This window comes from Stegostoma tigrinum, chromosome 9 (assembly GCF_030684315.1).
Source record: "Stegostoma tigrinum isolate sSteTig4 chromosome 9, sSteTig4.hap1, whole genome shotgun sequence".
In the NCBI taxonomy this organism is placed as follows: domain Eukaryota; kingdom Metazoa; phylum Chordata; class Chondrichthyes; order Orectolobiformes; family Stegostomatidae; genus Stegostoma; species Stegostoma tigrinum.
This window is the reverse complement of record NC_081362.1, coordinates 48110468-48131268: the sequence shown is the minus strand read 5'-3', so window position 1 is coordinate 48131268 and position 20801 is coordinate 48110468. Positions and strand designations below refer to the sequence as shown.

At 38.2% G+C, this 20801-nt stretch overlaps 1 protein-coding gene across 6 annotated transcripts in view; it reads left to right on the top strand.

Moving 5' to 3' along the window:
- The window catches only part of LOC125455049 (acylphosphatase-2-like), a 246219-nt gene that overhangs the window by 174109 nt on the left and 51309 nt on the right, over positions 1 to 20801 (top strand). The window contains exon 1 of one of the 6 annotated variants that reach the window (XM_059648522.1): positions 14608 to 14696. The exons of 4 other annotated variants lie outside the window; for them this stretch is intronic. In XM_059648522.1, the coding sequence (XP_059504505.1) occupies positions 14644 to 14696 (53 nt within the window). In that variant the 5' untranslated portion in view covers positions 14608 to 14643. Of the gene's footprint in view, positions 1 to 14607; positions 14793 to 20801 lie in introns of those variants that run through there. One more of the 6 variants, XM_048536555.2, reaches the window with a different exon arrangement.

The window sequence follows — 20801 nt, the reverse complement described above, 5'->3', positions numbered from 1 at the left end:
TCAAAATTGCCAAAGATAAGGCAGATTAGTAAATGAGATACCTCAGAATCAATCACAAGGGCTGACATTTAGAATTCAGTTAACCCTTTGCAAACACAATGGGTCCTTCTAAAAGTATAAAGGTTCAAAGCTTCTAAGGAAGCAAGAGATCGGCAGGACATTCCAGGAAATGTATGGAACAGTAACTCACCCCAGTCAACGTGGAAACTATTTTAAACAACAACAACAAAAACAGAAGTTGCTGGAAAAGCTCAGCAGGTCTGACAGCATCTGTGAAGAAAAAATGGGAGTTAACATTTCAGGTCCAATGACCCTTCCTTAGAATTATTTTGCTTTGTTTATGACGAGAATTCTGTGAGATACCAATTTGACAGATTGCCAAGAAGAATTCTGACAGATGTCGTCAGAGATGGGCTTCTCAATCCAACTGAGGACTGCAAAACTGAGCTGGATGACTAAGGACCAAATCTGCATTCCATTAAATTGAAATAGAGAAACCTTCAGTGCCTTAGTACACCAGTGGGAGAAATCAAGCATGTATGTTCATAATATAATGTTATTATTTTGATAAATTGAGTTCTATAGTGAAAGAATAAATTGATTTATTTTAAGTTTGTAAAGATTGACCTGTTTCTTTTTAAAGGTGAAAAATTCATTTTGAAAATTGAGTTCAAAACAAAATTTACAAGAAATATTGTGGTTTTTGGCTAAATGATTAGTATATCATTTGGAAAATAATTGCTGAGATGTTAATATGTTTGTTGACTACAGAGAAAGAGAGACAGGTCCAGAAGCAAGTTCGTGAAGGGAGACAGGCTCCATAGGAGCAGAAATGCTGTTATTAGAAGTCTGCAAACAGACAAGATCACAGAAAAGTCTTGAGTTGCTTAGAACTCAGTATGAAGGTAGATCCAGAAGCAGAAGGCTGGAAGTGTCAGATAATGCTGTCAAAGACATGAGTTTAAGGAACGCATGTTAAGTAAAAGTCAATTGAGTTAGCAGTTTATTTTTATGGTCTCAGGAAGAGACATAGACCATAGACCAAAAGTTGGAGGATAAGAAGTAGACAATTTGGCCCATAATCTGATTTTTCACTCAATGAGATCATGGCTGATCTGATAATCCTCAACTCTACTCCTCTGCTGTTTCCCCCATTACCTTTGATTCACTTACTGAGTAAAAATTTGTCTAGCTCAGCCTTATGTATATTTAAAGGTCTAGCTTCAACAGCTCACCGTGGTAAAGAATTCCATAGATTCATTATCTTCTGAGAGAAGAAATTCCTTCTCATTTCTATCTTTTTTGTGCAAGCCCTTATTCTGAGATTGTACCCTCTGGTCCTAAATACTCCCACAAGAGGAAACATCTCTCAGCATCTATCTTGTTTAGTTCCCTAATTACCTTACATATTTCGATAAGGTCACGTCTCATTCTTCTAAACTGCAATAATTGCAGGCACAACCTGCTCAACCTCTCCTCATAAGAAAATCCTTCCATGCTCAGTCAGCCTTCTCTGAACTGGCTCCAATGGTGACCAAAACAGTTGCCAGTATTCTAAATGTAGTCTAACTTGTGTCCTCTATAGCTTTAACAAGTTTCATTATTTTAAGACTCCAGTCCTTTTGAAATAATAGACTATTACCCATTGATCTTGAATGAGTTTCTCTTGTTTATACAGAAGGGCCCACAATCCCTCAGGCTGCAAATTTATTCTGTCTTTGTCAATTTAGATAATATTCGGCTCTTCTATTCTTCCTGCCAAACACCTTTTATGTCATCCTCACTGTGTTCCTTCACAGTTATGTTTGTGTCATCCATAATTTTGCAGTATAGAACATATAGTTAAGGTTGTAGACATGCTTGCCAAGCCGGTGGGTTTGGTTGCAAACATTTCATCACCCTGCTAGGTAACATCGTCAGTGTGCCTCCAGTGAAGCGTCAGTGTTATGTCCTGCTTGTTATTATATGCCTCAGTTTGTTGGAATGTTTGTCCAGTTCGGTTTCTCAGTGGTTTGTACGCATGGTCAAATTCAATATGTTTGTTGATGGATTTTTGGTGGAATACCAGGCCTCCAGGAATTCCCTGGTGTGTCTCTGTTTGGCTTGTGCTATTATGGATGTGTTATCCCAGTCAAATTTCTGTCCTCATTGTCCATCTGTAATGAGACAAATGAGAATTGGCCATGTTTCTTAGTAGCTAATTGCGGTTTGTGTATCACATTGTCAGTTTTCTTCCAGTCTGGCTACATATAGATACAAAGATTAAAGTAGGTACAGACAAAAAATGCTTTTAAAGATAAAGGTAAGATGAGTCTGTTACGGTAGCAAATATCAACAAAAAAAAATAGAATCTAGTGAATGTATAGACATTAGCCAAAACGAAGCTGATAACTGCCATGTCAGCTAAACAAGGAGTTTTAGTGTAATAATTGCGGTGAGTCTTCACTGAGCTTTAAGTGTCTTAACTTTATTGCTAGAATAGAAAGGATGGATCTTCCTTTCTGGCGGTTGTAACAGTTCTTGTATAGTGTAATATGGTTTGTGCTTTTCTTTTGTGTAATAAACTTTTATGTCTTTTATTAGAAGTATGTTGACAGCCTCAGTGAATATGTTCAACGATTGATCTCCATGATAAACAAAAGAAGAATAAAATTTGTGGCTTACCAAGCCAGGTTTAACTCTAGGACCCAACTTGTCCAGCATTACCATCAGCTGGGATTGTAGCACCTCCGACTATTCAACTAAAAAAGCTATCACACCTGTTGAATTCTGAGTTCAGTTTAATACAAAAGAAATCTTCGAGGAAGTAATAGGTTTGCAATGGTAACTGACTGATCTTACTTTCAACTTTATAAGTATATTTCATCCACTCTTAAACATTGTACTTGTATTTTATCTAATAACTATATCACTTTTTACATAATAACTCTCAGTAATAGTTACACAAATAAACTAGCCTTTGATCTTATTTAAGAGTAAAGCTTTGCTGGTTATTCTTTAAAAATTTGGACAGTTGGTGAAAAAAAACTAAAATGGGTCTAAACAAACATTTAAATTCATAGTATTTCAACCATTGTGCGGACATGACTGGTGTGGTCATGACAAGGACAACAAATATTCTGTTGTAATTAGAGCCATTAGTTTCATCATGGGAATTTTACATTTAATGTATGCTATACTGTCAATGCAGTGAAAGATTTTAGATATTAAATAATTAAAAATATTCAATACACCATTCCATCTGGAGAAGAGTATTGATTTTCTTTTATGTGAATAGTAATTGTGTAAAGTGGATGTGCTGTTTACATAATTCTTTTGCAAAAAATAAGCAGAATTTAAGATTTAAACAGAATCACTGAGCTAATGATGCACATTATGAATTTTTATTATAGTCTTTAAAATAATCTATTAACTTCTATGGAAATTTTACATTTATTTCGAATAACAAGTTTCCTTCATATTTGATGCATTCATTGGTTGAGCTTGTGATAGCATCATAAAACACTCCCAAGCATTTTACTGAAGTGTTATCAAACAGACTTTGACACTGAGACACATAGGAGATATAAGGCCAGAAGATCATAAGCCAGGTTAAACAGATAGGTTATAGTGAGCATCTTGAAGGAGGAAGGAGAAATAAAGAGAGAAGAGACCTAGGATGGGATTTCCATAGCTTAGAATGTTGGCAATTCAGTCAGGAATGCTCAAAAGCAAAGTAGAGAAGTTCCACCCCCTCCCAGAGCATGTTCTGCTCAATCTACCTATGGAACAAGCGTCCAACTATTCACTTACTGAAACTATGAGTAGCTGAATTCTAACTTCAAATTTTCAACGCTTTCACTTGGTAATCTTGGGAGATCCAGCAGTAAATAAGAGTGAGATCTCAAAGAGATGTAAGGGGCAATGTAAGGGAGGAATTATAAAACAATGAGATATTTTTATATCAAGGTTCTGCTCACTGGGATTCAATGGAGGTCAGCAATTACAATGAAGATAGAACTTTGTGTCAGTTATGACATAGCAGCCTTTTGAATGTAGCTTATGGGAGGTAGAACTAAGGAAGCTTACCCATAGCATAATGCTTTGGAATACTCAAGTCTAGAGTTACAAAAGGCATTGACTAAGGTTTTAGCAGCAGATAAGCTGAGGAAAAGGCAAAACCAGACATTGTCACATCAGTGAGAATAATTGGTCTGAGCGACGGTGTGTATGTTAAAATGCTCAAATATACAAAAGGTTTGAATGGTATGGTTCAGTCTCATACATTTTCCAAGGAAGGGGATTTTATAAAGAAAAATACAAAGGACTATTTACAAAGAAATAGACTTTGTGATGGAGATCAAAGTCCAGGCTTCTGCCAGAGAAAATTTCTGCGATTCGGGACTGAATGTGAATAAAGCAGTCTGGTATTTTGGAGTCAGTAGTGGGTATCGAGTGAGTTGAATCAAGAGTGAGCTGCAGAGATCAGTATCATCAGTGAACATATGGATACTCTTGCTATGTTTTGGATAATGTCTTCAAGGAATAGTGTGTAGACAAAAAATAAGAAGGGATCATGGATAGATCCTTAGGAGAACTGCAAATCAGTATCAGGAAGAGAAACCATTCCAGCTGATTTCCTTGCTGCAACTAGATAGATAAGAATGGAACTAGGTGAGTGCAGTACCAACTGGCCAAATAAAATTGGAGAGGCATTGAAGCAGAATTTCCTAGTTAACACTGCCAATGGCTACGTTTGACATAGATGAGGATGAATTGTTTACCTCTGCCACAGCCAACTAGGATGTCATTTCTGACTCTGGTCATTTCAGTATTTCTACAAAGGCAGAAACCTGATTGGTAAGAAGCAAACATTAAGTTCCAGAGGAAGATGGTCACTTATTTGGAAAGCAAAACCACATTGGATGAAAAAAAAGAAAACAATAAAGAAGTTTCAGTTCGATTCTACTGTAAAAATGTCTTTTTTTACATGCCTATGCAGTTGGGAAATTTAATAGTTGCAAGATGTTTGGTCTAACCCCCTGGGTTATAAAGATGTTAAAGTTTTCAGAGACTGGATTAATCTTAACAACATGCAGCCAGTATCTGCACTGCTGACTTCTACTCTTCAATGCAGGTTCTTGCAAGTTTTCAATACAGAATAGAATGTTACAGGGCAGAAATTATTAACACATGCATACATCCATTTTAGAAATTGATAATTTCAAGGAGTTGCAGCTTTACATTCAAGTCATTTTTCAGATTTGGAACCCCCTAATAACATTTTGTGGGACAATGAAGTGCTTGTTTATATGTGGGTTTGTTTTATCACTGTTGCTCTAGAACACTCTAATACCAATGAAAAATCAACAAGCTTTGGCGTTCAGTATTACTGTATTCAGCCAAAGGCTTAGCTATGCTAAATACCAGAGTTTAGTTCTATTCATCTGTGTTTATCACTCACTGTTTTGAGCATGCTTCACTTGCTGTAGTCATCATTCTATGCTGTATAAATCAGCAAAGCAAACACATTTTATTTATTTATTCAATGTATTTTAATCTCACAAACAGCTTTTGTGTAGCACAAATTAGTTAATTGCAGGATCCAAGGATTAATTTATGAACAAATGTCCCATTGCAATATATCAATAGGCTACTACAACGTGATGCACATTATTTAAAATTGCATTTTCAGCAAATATTTAAAGTCCATCAACATCTACGTGAATTGCAGAAACAAATGTGATATTTTCATTACATTTGAAATTTCTTGATAAAGAAAATATACCTTTCCTTTGCAACTGGTGTTTTCACTTTAACCATTGCTTTTGAAAAGATGCACTCAATTCAAAGGTCTTTTGTGATTCTTTTGCTTATTTCCTTTTCTTACTCATCAAATAAAATCATGTGATCACTGTGGACAATGTTTTCTTTTGCATCTGGAAACAATATCAAGTACTCACAAATCAAGAATGACATTGACCAGATGCGTTCGGGGCTCATCTGATTGACCAAATTATGCATTTCCATGAATTTCAGGAATAGTACAGTACTGCTTTCTGAGTACTTCTGAGCAAGAACTTCTAGAATATTTTGTTATTGTCATAATTTGAACAGTTTGTTGCTGTGCAGTAGAGGGACTGGGTTGGGTTCTTTTGCACACTGCCTTAAGAAGAAGACCTTCATCCCATCTGTTTGGGCTGGATTCAAAACGACAGGAATTTGGCACATATACTGTGCAGAGCAATGAGGTAATGTACTCCATCAGCCAGTATGAGTTAAATGTGGAGGCGAAGTTGAATCTTGCAACATTTTATGAAACTTAATGAAAGTATACCCATAACCATTGCTCCTAAATTAAACAAATATAGTACCTAATGATTTGTGTAAGATTTCTTAGTCAACTGTTGGTGTGCAATTAAAAACTGCAACAAAATCTATAATGTTCATAATAGTCTCATTTTTCAATCTATTCTATGAAGCCAAGTAGTATTAATTGTGCAAAATCTGCCACTATCACTGTTGTGCAATTGCAGCAGGGAAAAATGAGGCAGGATTTAAAGTAGCAACAACTCATCGTTTTCAGGATTTAAAGTATTAGACACTCTTTGTTTTCTCATTGAATTGGAAGGTACTTTGACAAGTTAATCTGCGTGCATAACACCGCAGAATTCCTCTGGTATTAGAGTAAAATTATTTGAACAGCAGACATCAGCCTTTAAATAGTCGTGAAAATGGATGTAGGATTTGCCAAGATAATTATATCTGTTCCATCTTATGGAATCGCTTGCAGGATGAGAACATCCTGGAGGAGGAGATGCAGGGAGTCATCGTCAACCCATAGGGCCATCCAGCTTTTACTCTCATCCATTGACCTTTGCAGACGATGCTATGGGATCGGGTCAGTCTTGATGCATTGTGGGGGAGGGGGAGATAGGGTAGGTGAGCATACCTTGGAATTGGTGTTGATATTTCCTTTTTTCTTAGTTTTCTCCTCACTGAAGGAGACAAATTCTGAAAACATTGATTCTCTCACTAGATGAAGCTGTCACAGCAATAACCATCTCAAGAATGTTGTCCTTCTATCAGTTGACCTGTGAAATACTGCTCCACTGGTGACATTTCACTTAAACTCTACCCTCTGCTCTGCTTCCAAACTTGATGACATCATTTCTTCATATAACTTCACACAATGGCTACTAGCTAATTCACTCCATTACCCAGCTGTTGTTCAGTGTTTGTTTTCTTGGAGTGGAAGAGATTCTGAATCTCAATGGACCACTGATAAAATCGAGAAGAAAAAAGGAAAATAACTAACAATGGGCTGTTTGACTATTTTAATTACCTGCCTGCTGCTGATGTGTCAGTCACTCATCCAGTGCACCATCATATCTGGCAAACCTGGTTAGTGACAGGAGCACATTAGGAAGCCAGTCCAAGTGGTGACAATGCCATTTTACCAGTTTTCCACCTCTAATCCTGCCACTGCAGGGCTGATAAAGTTCTGCCCATGTGCCCGCAATATAAATCACTCCCAGGTTCACAATGCAACATTTCACTGTCCCCTCAAGTGAATAGTTAGTATATTGGACTAATAATTAAGGCCCCATTAATGCCAGATAAGTTGTAACAGGCAGAGGACAGACATTACAAAGTATGTAGCTGAACAAAATTAAATTGCTGTGCGGGAATAAACTTTTGTTTCCAGAGATTCTGTTTTTGTGCTAATAAAAAAAAATTCAGAAAAATATAACTCAGAAAATTTCCAAAATTCTGCTTTTGCCATGTTGTAGCTTCTGAGATGCAATAAATGCATAACTGATGTTTCTTGATGCTTCAAACTGAGTTTTAGATTTTCTGCAAAGGCAAATATTGATCTATTCATTGATGTATTGATTGTCTTCAAAGGACTCAAGTTCAGAATACAGAATCTTATTGTGATGGGATTCCACTAACCATTCTCTTTAACGTTATGGATGAGCTACAGTGGTACTTCCCAAGCTTTTCCCATTGTAACCTGATTTTGAGGCTTGGAAATGGATATGAACTCTTTGTGAGCAAAGGGGGAGTGGGCTGAGACATACTAGAGCAAGAAAAAGCAGGGTCAGCCATTGCTATGTTGGATTCATGACCTCACAATTCCAGTTTATCATTCCATTTGGGATCTGAATCCTACCTTTGGAAGCCCTTAGCTACAGAAAAAGGGAGAAACATTATAAATAATGTTCATGCTTAGGATCCTGGTGATCTACAATTTTTCCTCTGTACGAGCAATAGATGAAAGGTTGAATCCCATACAAATTTACCAACTTTCTTATGATAGTGAACACCGTTGACAAGTGCAATATCTACACCTTGATATGACACTTCTTGGTTCCTGTTTTTAGACCATTCAATAGTCTTTGTGTCGTACACAGTTAAAAAGGTGGTGCCTTATTAGTCAGCTGTTTTGTACTCTATTTAATAGTACTACTTCACTCAAAATTATATCAACTGCGTAAATATTATTGTTGATCTTTCATGTTGTCTTTAAGTCTGAATGAACCACAACTTTACATACACATTTAAAACAGAAATGTATTGAGTGTTGCCATCACTGGTTTTAGTTATGATGTCGCATCGGAAGTCAATAACCTTGGATCATCTGAAGGTCTTTGATGCAGATCAGGAAGCACCTCAACAATGTTAATGAATTTGCACTGGTGAGAGAGGCTACACTTATCTGGAAAGGCCCAAATGAGTGTAGGTTGGCGCTGTCTAAAGTGCAAGATAAATTGATGCACTAGTATCATTATACACTGTCCTTCGGCCTATTACTTTTTTTCCTGTGTGAAGAAGAGGTAAAAACTATGGAATGGTTGCTGTTAGTTTGGCACTGCAGATACATCAGCCTGCTGAGTTCTGAGAGGTCAGAAGAGTGATTGTAATGATTTGGTAGATATTGGACAGACTGCAGTTTGGTTGCAGGAGAAAAGGGATGTGCAATGCCCATGAAATATTAAGGATGGGAGGCAGAGTGTCATAACTGGCAGTCCTCATATCAATAGAAAGAGTCTGTAGAACATGCATGCAATGAGTCAAGCAGTTCAATTGGGGACGTACATTGGGAGGAAAGCATGAGTTTGTTAAGTGTGCAAGAGTCATTATGTGCAACACAGAGTGATTTGTATGTGCCTGTTAAAGAGAGGGGCATTGTGTCTTGCATGTTGCACAGAAAGAGGAATGACACCTACTCCCGAACATTCTCATCTATTTGTAATGAATAACTGAATGCATGTTGGGAACTATGAATTGTGAACATTGGCAACATATTCCAGTGCCCGAGGCATTTAAAACGTGATTGGCAGTAATGATCTTTGGTTTTGTTTTCTAAGCAAGTGAACCATCAGATGCTGCACCAATCTTTCACAGGGTCCCACATTAACATCTGAGGAGGAGCAGGAGATCTCATCAGGCGTGATGCCATGTTCTTGCTCGGCACAAAGCATCAAAGCAGATACCAGCACCCTCAGCAGGGAAATGCATCCTGGAATGAGGAAGCCTAGTGAGGGAACGTTGCAGCCTACAGGCAGCTGTCAGACATTGATTTGAAGCAGGATTCTGGTATTCAGAGGAACACTGCAAGTAATTCAGATGCCGAGTCCTTGTCAGAAGGTGAACAACTGGAGTAATACATAACATAGCATATGATGAATATCCAAATCTGTGAAGATATGGGGAGGATAGCACAGGGATGGATGTTCTGGCACAGACTTTGCGGTGCTATTCAGGCCAAAAACACTACAATCATCTACCTGGTAGAATGAAAAGCTTCCTCCATGGATAGACTGGTGACTGACTTGGAGGGCCAAACCTATAGGATATTGCAGAAACAATCATAGGGATAATTCTAATCATCACTCCATTATTTTGTCTCTATATTTTAGGACCCAGAGCCAGAACTATGAAAGAACTGAAAGGCAGGAGTCTCATCATGGTCCTAGACCCATCAGGAAAGCCAGTTCATAGAATCCATACAGTGCAGAAAGAGGCCATTCAGTCTATCAAGTCTGCACCAGCCCTCTGAAGAGGATCCCACCAAGATCTAGCCCCTCACCTCATCTCTGTAACCTCCACATAGGTTTTTATACCATGGTTAACCCACCTAATGGGGCAATTTTTTTTTGCATGGCCAATCCACTAATCTGCACATCTTTGGACTGTGGGACAAAACCAGAGCACCTGGAGGAAACCCATACACATCCAGGGAGACTATGCAAACTCCATGCAGACAGTTGCACAAGGACAGAATTGAACCCAGATGTCTGGCACTATAAGGCAGTAGTACTAGCCACTGAGCCACAATGAACCACAGGGGTACAATCCCTGTGCAAAACCATCCAGTCGGACACTTGACTGTAGTCAACACCTGAAAATAAGCATGCAAGTTCACCTTCAACTAACTGAGCTGGGCCCCCTTGTTTCCCCTGGACTTCAGTGAAGACTGCTCCCCTAAGGCTTTCTGATATGTCCCACTGCCTGCTGCAGATGCTGTGTGCTTGAGGCAAACACTAAGGTCACATGATACATATGCTAGATTGACGTAGTGCCTTGCTGTTTAAAAAAAATTTACGTGCCCCATACTGAGAACTGATGCACAGCGTGACTACTTGTCTGGTTGTATGACTGCACCACTTGTCACTGCAAGTCTTGACAGGTGCATGTGGAAAGCATATTTTCTCATGTTAGCAAATATGATTCTAGGGGTTACTGTTTTAAAATAAAGTGTTACCCATTTAAGACAGATACGAGAAGACTATTTATCTAACAGAGGATGTGACTCTTTGGAACTCTTCCTCCAAAGGTGATTGAAGAAGAGTCTAAAATTTTTAAGGCAGGGATATGTGGATTTTTTTATAAACAAGAGAGAACATGTTGTGGGCATTGGTGAGAATGTGAAGAATTCAGATCAGCTATGATTATCTAAATGGTGGAGTCGGCTAGAAGGGCTGAAAGGCCTAGTGTACTCCTAATTTGATGTCATATGTGTGTTGCCATGTAAGTAGGAGTCCAAGTTGGAAGGATACACAGAAACTGCAAGGGAATATGGACAGGTTAAAAAAATTCACAAGGAGAGTATAAATGGGAAAATATAAGTTATCCACTTTTGGCAGGAATAATAGAAAAAGCAGAATGTTATTTAAGTAAAGTGAGATTGCAGAATGCTGCAGTACAGATGTATCTCTGTGTGCTTGTGCATGAAAACATTACGTTGTATGTACAGCAAGTAATTATGAAGGCAAAATTTAAGAGGGTATAGGTTTATAAGTTGCTAAATCTTGTTGTAGTGCTTTGGTGAGGCCACAATTAAAGTCCTGTGTACAGTTTTGCTCTCCTTACTAATGGAAAGATATATCAGCATTAGAATTAGCCCAGAGAAGGCTCACTAAGCTGATTTTGGAGGATAAAGGTATTGTCTTATGAGGAAAGGAAGTGCAGATTGGGCCTGTGTTCGTTGGAGTTTTAAAAAAGTGAAAGGTTATCTAAGTGAAATACATAAAATTCTGCAGGCACTTGAAAGGGTATATGCTAAGACAATATTTCAGCTCATGGGGAATCTGGAAGGGGGGGCTGTGTTTAAAATTAACGAGCCTCCCATTAAAACTAGTAGGAATTTATTTTCTCAGTGGGTTATTATTTGTTGGAATTCTTTTCCATGTAAAACAATGGAGACTAGATCATTGAAAATATTTAAGGTAAAGTTCAACATTTTTTTTATTGACAAGGATTACAGGAGACAGGCATGTAAATTGGAGTTAAATCCATAACCTTATGATCATATTTGAACTGTGTCTGAGTGACTTGCAACAACTATTCCAGTTCTTCTGAAGCAAGAATGAGCACAATTGAATGAAGGAAAATGGTATATTTGTTTGATTACAACTTAATTGTCACTTTGTTGTGATGAACAGAGAAATATTCTCAATATGCAAAAATAAGTCTTACAACCAAACTTCTAGTTTCAGTTGTAAGGTATTTATTGACAAATCCTTTCTAAGATCTTTTTGTAACAACCTTAAACATTATTTCTAGTAGGGCACAAAATAAATTTACAATTTTATCTTTGTCACAAAAGTGCTTTCTTAGTCCCAGTCATCCTGTGGCAGAAAAGCCAAATCCATAAGATCTTATTTTAAAGAAGAAATGCTTCCAGATAAATGTAGGTCTGGCACAAGGGATGTTATGACTCAACTCTACTGATATTCCCTAAATTATGACAGTTCCAAAGAGATACCCCAAACTGTTAAGCTCTTGGTTGACAAGGGATGAACTGGCTCCCCTTCTATATTTACCCATAACCTTGTTGGTCACAACAGGTTCATTTAAAAAAGATGTCTTCCTTGTGACGCCTTTCTTCCAGACCAAATGAATTTATATTTTAAGACAAGCCAATTAATCAGGCTTTCTTGAGTTAACAAAAGAGTAGTTTATTAGTTACCAAATGCAAAAACAAATTAATACTGCAGCAAACATACACAGGTTATGAATAAGAAGTGAGTCCTAACAAAAGATAAAAATTAAAAGATATATAGATCTGTCTATCTTGATTGTTCATGAGGAGTGGACCATAAAATGTTAATATTTGGGATTCTTGGTTTATGCAGGTCAATTGAAGTACTTTTGTTCCGTTTCCTTTGACGGTGGGTAGTTGGCAGTACTCCTGCTAAGAGAGTCCTTATTGTCTTGATTCCTTCTGTCTGAGGAAGGGTCACTGGACCCAAAACGTTAACTCTGTTTTTTCCTTGCTGCCACACTTGAACTTTTCCAGCAACTTTGTTTATGTTCCTGATTTACACCATCCACAGTTCTTTTGGTTTTTAGTTTGTTGGCTAGTTGGCTTCCAGCACTCAGACTAAGGGAACTATTTTACTTGCAGTGCGGGGGCAATAAATAGGTGGTTCTTTAACATGAATTTTCACAGCACGCTAGGGCTTAAACCCAAGCTAGCACATGTGAACTTCAGTTCATGAGTACACGTTCTTCCAATTGAACAAAACAAGTTTGCAGTTAGTTTTTAACTCCTTTTTTGAATATTCCTGGTAGGGCAAAATGCAAAAATGGCTGCAGCACATAGCTTTCTGCTGATAGATGGCCCTCTCATTATTGCTGAATGTTACATCTCTATCTCAGTTTGAAGTTCCTCTACCATTGTCAAGGTGTGACTTTCCATGGGTTCAACACAAGACTTTGCCAGGCAGCCCTTTTTTGTTTGTAGCAGTCCTCTTTGAAAAAAGATTTTGAAATTAAATGGTAGTACCTCAGAGTTCTGATCAGTCATCATGATAGGGATTAACTTCAACTTTGTAAAAAAATGGAAGTGTCAATCCCTACAGCAGTGATTTCCCAATGATTATCAGCAATGAAGATCACAAGAAATATATTGGTTCTAGGAAGACATGTAGCTGAGCTACATGGCTTGCAAATGTAATCATAGATTCCTTTCAGACTATTCTCTGGCCTGTAATGCACTTCTACTTTCATTTTAATTTCACTCTGAACAGATAGACTTGGCTGGATTTTCCTGTTTAGAAACATATTGGACACAATAGTGCTGCTGAACCACAAACTAACCTAAAAAGACACTATATTTTCTCTGGAGAGTTTGAAGGTATAGATCTGTGCTTAGTTTGATACTCTCAGAACTTAACAGTATTTGTATTAAGTGGAAACACCACATGTTTAGTGGCAGGGAAATAGAATTGGTAAGAACAAACACGTTTTCATGAATATGACAAACAGGGGTGTGTAATTACAACACAAGAAGTTTAAAGATCATTTACATTCAAAATGTGGTTAGAGAAATTTGTTATGGAAAGGTAAACACAAAAATATGACAATAGAAAGTATGATTTGTAGCAAAAAAAGTGATATGAGTTTTTATTTGTACATCTTTTGATCTGGGCAGAATCATCTAACCTGCTGTCGTGCAGCCTCATTGAAGCGTATCTGAACTAATTTGAGAATGTATTTTTTCAATAATTTTTGTTCAGTCCTGCAGCTGTGTCTAATCTCCTTTTCTCTAGTGGTTATCAAACGTCCAACCTAGGCAGCCCCCTTCTGAGTAGTCGAGAAGTGGATGGGACATTTTAGATAGATGCTTGTGAATACTGCTTTTATAAAAACATTGCCGTTATTGGAATTTGGTATGCCCCAGGTTATTTAAAAGCAAAAGCCTTATGCTGTTACCGAGTGCAGTGATTTAGATGGAGTCAGTTCTCATGCTCTTGAAAAAGGGTGCACTGTCCACAGATTTTAATGTCAAGCTTTCTTCTCAAGTTGTGTTATGACTTTGCGGAATGGATGATCGTGGGAGGGGGGGGGGGGGGAGATCGAACGAATCCAGTTTACTTACGTCTAGTGCAGACTAAATATGAAGATGCAAAGTTCGCTATATAGTTGAATATGGTTTGTGGCGCCTATCGGCAAAATGAGAAAATATGTCATCACGTGTTAGATTTGCAGGTTATATTCATGTGAATGCTATAAAACTGTAATTTTTTTTATTAGAACTCTCCTACAACAGCGAAAAACAAAATCTTGCAAATAGTTGGAATGCTCTTTGCAGTGACCTGCCAGTTGCTGTGTTGGAGACGCGCGTGTGTAACCTAGCAACTGACAAGCTACATGACGTTCTCCAGGTGCACTGTGACAAAACAGTCCTTCGGAGCAGGCTTCAGGTAAAGCTTAATACTTGTTATCACTTCCTCCACCAAAATGCAGCAGGCTCCAAAGGAGCAGGTTTCCAGCGAACGAACGGTCACCAGCCGGTTTTAGTAAGTATAATCTTAACAAACATTCCAGCCAACTCGAAACTCACCAAGACAAATTAAAATGAAGAACAATGACCTCTCTGTGTTGGAGCTCCCTGGCACATTTCTCGACGAAAATCAAAAGGGAATAGTTAGACCACCAACAAACTCCAGGCTCAATGCAAACAAAAATCGCGCTTACTTATTTATTTGGGAACGGAAAACAATAATTATATTTGTGCTGGGGCTCGATCAATCATTCTTTCCACGCAAGAGACATCCTGAGAAGCAATTTAACTAATCAGGCATAAGAGATAATGGGAACTGCAGATGCTGGAGATTCCAAGATAATAAAATGTGAGGCTGGATGAACACAGCAGGCCAAGCAGCATCTCAGGAGCACAAAAGCTGACGTTTCGGGCCTAGACCCTTCATCAGAGAGCCTCTCTGATGAAGGGTCTAGGCCCGAAACGTCAGCTTTTGTGCTCCTGAGATGCTGCTTGGCCTGCTGTGTTCATCCAGCCTCACATTTTATTATCTTAACTAATCAGGCCGTGTGTTCATAAGCAAGAACCGCTGTACAAGCAAATACTTAAAAAGCATCCCTCTGAAAGGATTTTTAAAATAAAAAAGTTGACACCAGTTTTCACCTAAACGGTGATTAAACCAATCACCAATACCATAAGTAACTTTATACTTGAATATACATTATACGGTAGTGTTTTCTTTACCTTTCACTTTAATAGGAAAGCTCGGTATTGACAATTTTAACGAATAATCGTATAATATCTAAATGCTGACTGTGGCTCAGAAAGTAGGTTGGTAACATTTTCACAGTCAGATGTTTGACTTGGCTCCAGTAGTTTGTTTATATCAATACTTCTTGAAGGTACTTCTAAATTGCCAGGTAGCAGATCAGCTTTGATAAAGCAGACATTCCATTTAGCCACATACTATTTTGTGGCTCCTGTTCTCACAGATTATGACTAATCGTTGTTATTAATTCTTTTGCACGCAAGAAGTGCGAAATTGTCAATGATCATGTTGAACTGTTAAAAAGTCAAGTTTGTCAATTTGAGAGGAGATCTGTGTCCTTTAGTTTTCCCACTGAAACTAACATGAGATAACCCCAATACTAAACCTTTTGAAAAAATGTTTTGGTAACTTATATGAAGTTAAATAATTTTCTGGAAGAAGGCTTATAGGTCCTTGCAAAAAAAAGTGATTATAATGTTGATTTAATTGTTTTTCACTAACTGATAAATGTTTGAACAATTTTAATATTAACTTGGAACAAAAGTCAGATCAAAAAATGTGTGCTTCACGTAAAACTTAATTGTAATTATGTTTTGTGAAATGTAGCATGAATGTTGTCCTATTAGTATTTGCTTATGATCATGGACTTGTCAAACATTCATAAGATTCAGGCAATATGACCAATCAAATTTATATCCTAAAATATCCTAAACTTTACAATGCTAACATCTGTTCCAAAGTGCAAAATTGTATATTGTTTGGTGCACATCAGATACATAAGAATGTGAGAAATAGGAAAAGGTGTTGGTGACCCAACTATTGGGTACTTGATAAGATAGAATCACCTTTTACCTCAACTCCACCTTCTTCTACAAATTTACCATGAAGGACTTACCTCTTCAACCTCTTGCCACAACTGACACGTGGTGACCCTCACGTTTGACCACCACCAGTCATCTTTCTCCAATTAGAGCACCTCTGTGATCTGGTAGGACAATGGTGACTTTACCTGTAATTTGCCTTCAACTTTGATTTCCGAAAATCCTATAGATTCAAAACAAAGTGCTTGTGCGATTGACTGGTTCGAACTTGGCAGACTGAGGTTGTCAGTGAAATACTCCTGATCTAAATTAACTCTAAAATAAGAGTTAAAAGCTGTAAATCACATCAACTGGACTCTGTGTAAATTTTGTGCTTTTGTGTTTTATCAGGAAATGGTGACAACGTTTGTAAAGGAATAATTTATATTCATTACATTCTTTAATAAGAATCATTTTGAAGTTACAATGATAATAAATTAGAAAGGTGAAATACATTTTGTCCCATTTATACATTGCTCTGGCTAAGAGAAGCATATCATTTTGAATTGAATGCCAATTGTACAATCTCCCAGAATGCAAAAACACTTCTTGTAATTGACTGTTGCGTTATGATCCCTCCACTCTATTAGCATTTCATTCATTGAGAGATTTTGACAAACTGCTTAATCATTTTGAAATGAATTGCCAACCCATTAACCATTGGCCTATAAAAACAATTGTGGAAGAAAACAGCTTGTGAGCAAGTTATTCAAATATAACAGACAACAAAATTTTCTGGATGCTGTTTAGTGATACGCACTGTAATAGATTGTCTGTCATAATTTTTAATCCAGTATTAATGCATTTGGCACACTTTGATAAGAGTCAGACTAAGCAGATGGCTCTGAATCATGATTTCTAGTGGGATAGTCATGTCAGGTGAATGGCCCTACCATCATTCTACGAATAGTGGAAGCTCAGAAAGTTTTTCTGTGTAGGACTAACCAACGTAATGACTACACAGTATCAAAATTATTGCAATCACAGAGGAAAGTTCATATTGTGTCCCTTCAAACTCTTAATTAGCCTTTGAATGTAACCAATGATTCATATAGTTCTGCGGAAAAAAATGAAAAGATATTTAAAAAGTGATGAGTTAAATGAACCAACTAATTCAGTCAACTGTTATGGGATGATTGCTAGTCCAATTAATTTAAATCATCCTGAATATTTGGAATTTCAAACTGACATTCTTTATCATCATTTATCAGACTTTAACTGCAGCATTAAATGAAATGTGTTTTGCTTCAGAAGAGAGAACATGGCACATGCCCTTGTTCTAGAGTAATGCAATTAGAGTAAGAAATAAAGAAAGAGAAGTGTAAACATGCAGATTGAGAAAATGATCTCAAACCAGTGAAAGGGTACCAGCCCTAAAAGTAACAGACCTGTTATAGGAACACCGCACATTGAATGGTGCAGACACTGCAGGAGGTACATGTGACACAGTGTATTAACGGGTCAGGAGTGATTCTCTGATCTGTAGTTGCAGAGGTCAGTGCAGTCAAATTGGGATGAATTGTAGGAATGCCATTTTCAGTCTCAGGCCATAGTTATTTTAAATCAATGTTCAGAAATGTTATTACACATCTCTGAAGCATGTGGGACTGAAACCTAAGCCTCCTGGCTGAGAGGTAGGGACACTGCTGTGCCCTGAGTGCCCTAGTCCCTGGCTGTATACTTTGTATTCATTTGCATCCGATCAGAAACATGGCCAGAAGTGTGCAGTTACATCTGTACCATGATTGGTCGGAAGTCAATCTGTTATTCTCCTTTCACTATTCATTTCAGTCTTTACTCTCCCATTTCTTCATTTCTTTTTCTTTATCTCTTTATCTTCTGTATTTCTTAACTGTGCTTCCTTTTTTTGGCCTGACTGAGAAATTTGCAACTTCTTAATTTCTCCAGTGAGAGCAACAGCAATCGTCACTTGTCTGATAATTAGATCCATCAAGGGACAGTGAATGAATTCTTTGTATAGGAAATGCATGAGTGGCAGGGAAATTTTGGAGAGAGGAGAAACAATTTTGTATAATTGAGGTTCTATCAGCTTGATTGGGTATTCTTGATCCACATATTCACCATTCTTTTTCTAGCCATGTACCACACAATTTGGTAATATTGAGAGTGAGATTCCTGGGCTTTGAAGCTTCAGCAATGGCATAGTGTAGTTAATTTAAGGAAGTTCTACCATTATTCCAACATTCACAGTTTTGAAAGGAGCTTTTTGATCTCTTAACCATCTGTGAGTCTACTGAATGCATAATCCTGTGAAACTTGTGACTATTTTGAATAGGACTTCAAAAATGAATTTAGAGAGGAGTTGTTAGTTTCTATGTGTTCAGTTATTGTACATATGGTGATTCTCAGTACTCTTTGTTAGCACAGGTGCTTCTGTCTGTAACAGAGCTTCCAGGAATAGATGACAATGGTGAGAAAGGGCAATGAATAGGGCCGCTGAAGCAGACAAGTGGATCCTCTCTGGAGGAAAGGGTATCTTTGGGGGAAGTGGACCTCACTGGGAGAAGGATCAGACAGGCAAAGAATTTCTTCAACTGGATATAAAAAAAATCACAGGCTAAATTCCAAGTAAATACTGTGTCTGCCATTTTTGATTTTAATTTTCCTCCATTTTTGTAATGACCTAATATCAGCAGAAGAAAGGATCCCTACATCTTGTTTTTTGGGCTGTCTGTATGTTCACATCTCATGGCGTAATCAACAGGGATCCATAGCGTAAACGCCAAGTCATGGCAGATGAGGTTGAAAGGTGCCTGTTTGAGATGGAGCAAATGGTGGGGGATTTTAAACTGGCATTGTCTCTGTGGGAGGCTGAAGCTACACCAGCATCATTCAAGTTTTAGCAGAGAAAATTAGACCTTTAGGCCAAACCCAGGCAGAGGCCTTCCATCTGCATTCCTTTGACACTGCAGAGGAAGAAATTAGAACTCCTGGTTGGATATTCTGCCCATTGGAGTAGGAAGCTGGAGGGATTCAGGGGAAGACTGGAAGCACCTCATGATCTGGTACTTCTGAAGGACCGCCTCATGAGACCAGTGACCCGATGGGAGCCTCTAAATTAAGTTGACGAGGCTTAATTGTAACAAAGCACAGATCCAGACTTTGCTGTCCTATCACCATGGTAAGCCGCACGGCTAATCCTACTGAAGGGCTGTTCCAAAGGGGTTTTGGAATTGTGACAAGGCCGAGCTTTTCCAACAGGACTGTTTTCAACAACCATGGCCACCACCACTGCTGTCAGACACAGAGACCCCATCCAGGCTTTCCTTACTGTCAGATGTTCAGCCATCTGGGTCTCCCGTCAAGAACTAGTAGAGGGAACCAAGTTCCGCCAGGTCGAGGTTCAGTCTTATGTAGAGTGATAGGAGTGTGCCTTACAGTAAACATGAAATTTGACACATGAAATGCATCATTCTCAATTGGTTCAGGAAGGGAGTTCTGAACTCTTAATCACCAGATTTTCTGTGAGCATCCTGCTGAGGAGTGTGAGCTGGTTGTTGGCTCTTTCCTTATCTAAGTCAGCCATCTTTGCAGGAGTCAGCCGTTCACAATCATGGTTCCACCAGCTTTCCCTATCTATTCTCAATCACAGTTTTCATGAGTTGGGGGTTTATGGTAGTTTGCCCAGTCTGTATTTCAGCAGAAGTAAGGAAGTTGAGAATACGCATGGTGTTAGGTTGAATGTGCTAAGAGATAACTGGGCATCCTTAGAAGTATATGTAGTGACTTCTATGAACAGCACATTGTAAGGTTGACAGATGAGGCTAAGGCCCATTTCTGAAGAAGGCTTCCGACCCAAAACGTCAGCTTTCCTGCTCCTCTGATGCTGCCTGGCCTGCTGTGTTTCTCCAACTCTGTGCTGCGTTATCTCTGACTCCAGCATCGGCGGTTCTTACTATCTCCAAGGAATCTTTGACCTTGCATCATGCAGTCAATGTGCGGTGTCCTGTAAGCAATACTAGAATTCTCAAGTACCATTGGTTGGACTGTTCTTTTACCTTTTCTCACTATCACTGTTCTTGAAGGTTTTTGTCATTTATCTCCAACTGGTTAACATTAGGACTTTTGAGGATTACATGTCACACATAATAGAGCTCATACTTGGTATAACTTGGGGAGCCATCCTCATCATTGTTAGAGAAAAGGGTAGGGTACACATGCAGATTGCCAATTTCAGTGATAATTCTGTGTACCTCCAACCAAGAACACCGTAGATGCCTTTAAACCTGACACTGCTTTGGTCAGTGAACTGACAGGAGGAGGCATTTCTAACCTCATTTCAAAGATGGACATTGGCAAGTTGGAGGATACCCAGTATTGCTGATGATATTGGGTATTGTGACTTGGTGAGCCACATGATTGTGATGAAAGGTGAGTGATTATTAAATATTCCTTA